General features: G+C 38.7%; 1 protein-coding gene across 4 annotated transcripts in view; it reads right to left on the bottom strand.

Moving 5' to 3' along the window:
• Positions 1 to 344: 344 nt before the first annotated feature.
• The window catches only part of sept5b (septin 5b), a 37488-nt gene continuing 35668 nt past the window's right edge, over positions 345 to 2164 (bottom strand). For 3 of the 4 annotated variants that reach the window (XM_039780640.1, XM_039780641.1, XM_039780639.1), the window contains one exon: positions 346 to 937. In XM_039780640.1, the coding sequence (XP_039636574.1) occupies positions 875 to 937 (63 nt within the window). In that variant the 3' untranslated portion in view covers positions 346 to 874. Of the gene's footprint in view, positions 938 to 2164 lie in introns of all 4 variants that reach the window. The other variant, XM_039780642.1, reaches the window with a different exon arrangement.

The raw sequence follows: 2164 nt of genomic DNA, 5'->3' as shown, positions 1-2164 counted from the left end.
CCAAACTTTTGGCCTGTACTGTACGTACAGTAGCTTCCCACCCAATCAGTGCATAAACTACTAAACCAGTCCCTCCAGAAAAACGTGATTAAGCGATCGCATAACTCAACGCATAATCAGCCAAAGTCTGCATATTTTTGCTGCATAAATTGCCGATTTCCGTGCAAAATATGCGGTGCTTGCATGATTTCAAAATCCCCGCATTTTCGTTGCAAAAAAGTCTCTTAATATATCTTAGCAGGAAGTTGAAAAATGTTGAGTTTACTTCACACAAGAGCAGCCGTTTTCCCCTGTTGCCATGGGAACGTTATAAAGTGACGTAATTACGTGATGTGAAAAAGCAGGGTGTTGGGGAGCAAACTGCAGTTTTTGCAAGTTCCCGCAATTTCATCGCATAAAATTGCATAAATATCATATATAGCATATTCCATCGCATTTTTTAAGAAAGCGTGCCGCATAATCGAGGATTTTTGCCTCGCAACAATCACAGAAAAACTTCTGGAAGGACTGACTAAATGAACTGAGGGTATGGTGCATTATCTCATTTAGTATTTTCAAGTAGAAATCTACTGTGATCTAAAAGGTAACAAAGTGCAATCTACTCTCTATTGCCTACCTGGGCTCACTTGGCTAATGACTATTGAAAGAAAAAGTATTATTAAAGTAAGGTGGAACTACACCTCCCAGCATGCTGCTCATCTACTCTCTTTGTGACCATTGTTTGTTTTTTTTTAAATCAGGAGAAATATTGACTGTAAATATATCCCAAAGAATTCTTCCTCTCGTCCCCCTCTGGAGAAATGGATTTCATGAAGATTTAAATGTTTAATTCTTAGTTCGGGTTGCTCTCCTGTCACATCAGTAGTGCGAGAGGTCACAGGTCGTGGTCATGCATCTGCTGCTGCATCTTCTGAAGCATCTGCTGCATCTTCCTCAGCTGCAGAGGTGATGGAGAGAAAAGAAAAAAGAAAAGACAGGAGGAGGATGAAGAGACAGCTTACATAATAACAAGACATTTGGGTCATCATTTCACATCACACACACATGCTTATGTAATTCCTGCTGCAATGCATTATTCAATATTGTCATAGGGCTGGGCGAAAGGGAAAAAATCAAATATCACGATATTTTTGACCAAATACCTCGATATCGATACCACAACGATATCGTAGTGTTGACTAACGGTGCTTTCACAAAATAGTTACACAATGAGATTTTTGATAAATAATCATCAGTAATGTGGATATAATGACTAAGTGGGTAAAGGTGAATAATAGAACATCTAGAACAGTCTGGTAAGATCAGAAAATGACATCACTTTACTGTAATGCAGCCTTTAAAACCAGGAAAAGACACTTATGCCATATTAAGATATCCAAAATCTAAGACGATATCTAGTCTCATATCTAGTGCTGCTCCCTCTTAGTTAATTAGTCGACTAATCGGTCATTTGGTCTTAGTCAACTTAGATTTCTTTACTCCATTAGTCATGTCTGATGCTTTTTTTTCATGCTGAATGACTTATTTCCAAGAACCGTACGAGCACATCTCTGGTAAACACAAATGCGAAATGTGCAACTGTACATTTAAGTTATGTTGTATTGTTATGTTATGTTATGTTATGTTATGTTATGTTATGTGCAGCAGTGCAAATGTACTGTTGTGTGCTTATGTGCTGAGGTGTTTTTTCCTGTTCCCACACTGTTCTTATCTTTATGAGGATAGTCTGAGAGACGCTTTTTTGTTTCCCTCTCCTCTCCTCGTGTCATGCTGTATCTGTTGCGAGAGTTAGGAGAGAGTTGAGATGGCGCCGCATATGGCGACTCGGTGTGTTTGTGCATGTTGCTTTAATGCTTTAATGTGACCTGCACCTACGATACCACGACACATCCCTTGTGTGTGTAAACATACTTGGCAATAAAGCTTTTTCTGATTCTGATTCTGAATTAAAGTGGTGCTTTTAGCACGACTCTTTGTGGAGAAACTCAGATTTACAGATCTGTCGATTTAAATCAACTAATCGATTAGTCGGTACAGTTGAATGAGTGTTAGTCGACTCAGAATTTCTTCAATCGAGCACAGCCCTACTCATATCACGATAACGATATAATATTGATATATATATTGCCCAGCTCTATATTGTCTGATTTCCCTTTCCACTCAC

Source organism: Perca fluviatilis, chromosome 17, assembly GCF_010015445.1.
Source record: "Perca fluviatilis chromosome 17, GENO_Pfluv_1.0, whole genome shotgun sequence".
Lineage (NCBI taxonomy): Eukaryota > Metazoa > Chordata > Actinopteri > Perciformes > Percidae > Perca > Perca fluviatilis.
The sequence above is the reverse complement of the archived record's forward strand: the minus strand, read 5'-3'. Positions and strand labels throughout refer to the sequence as shown.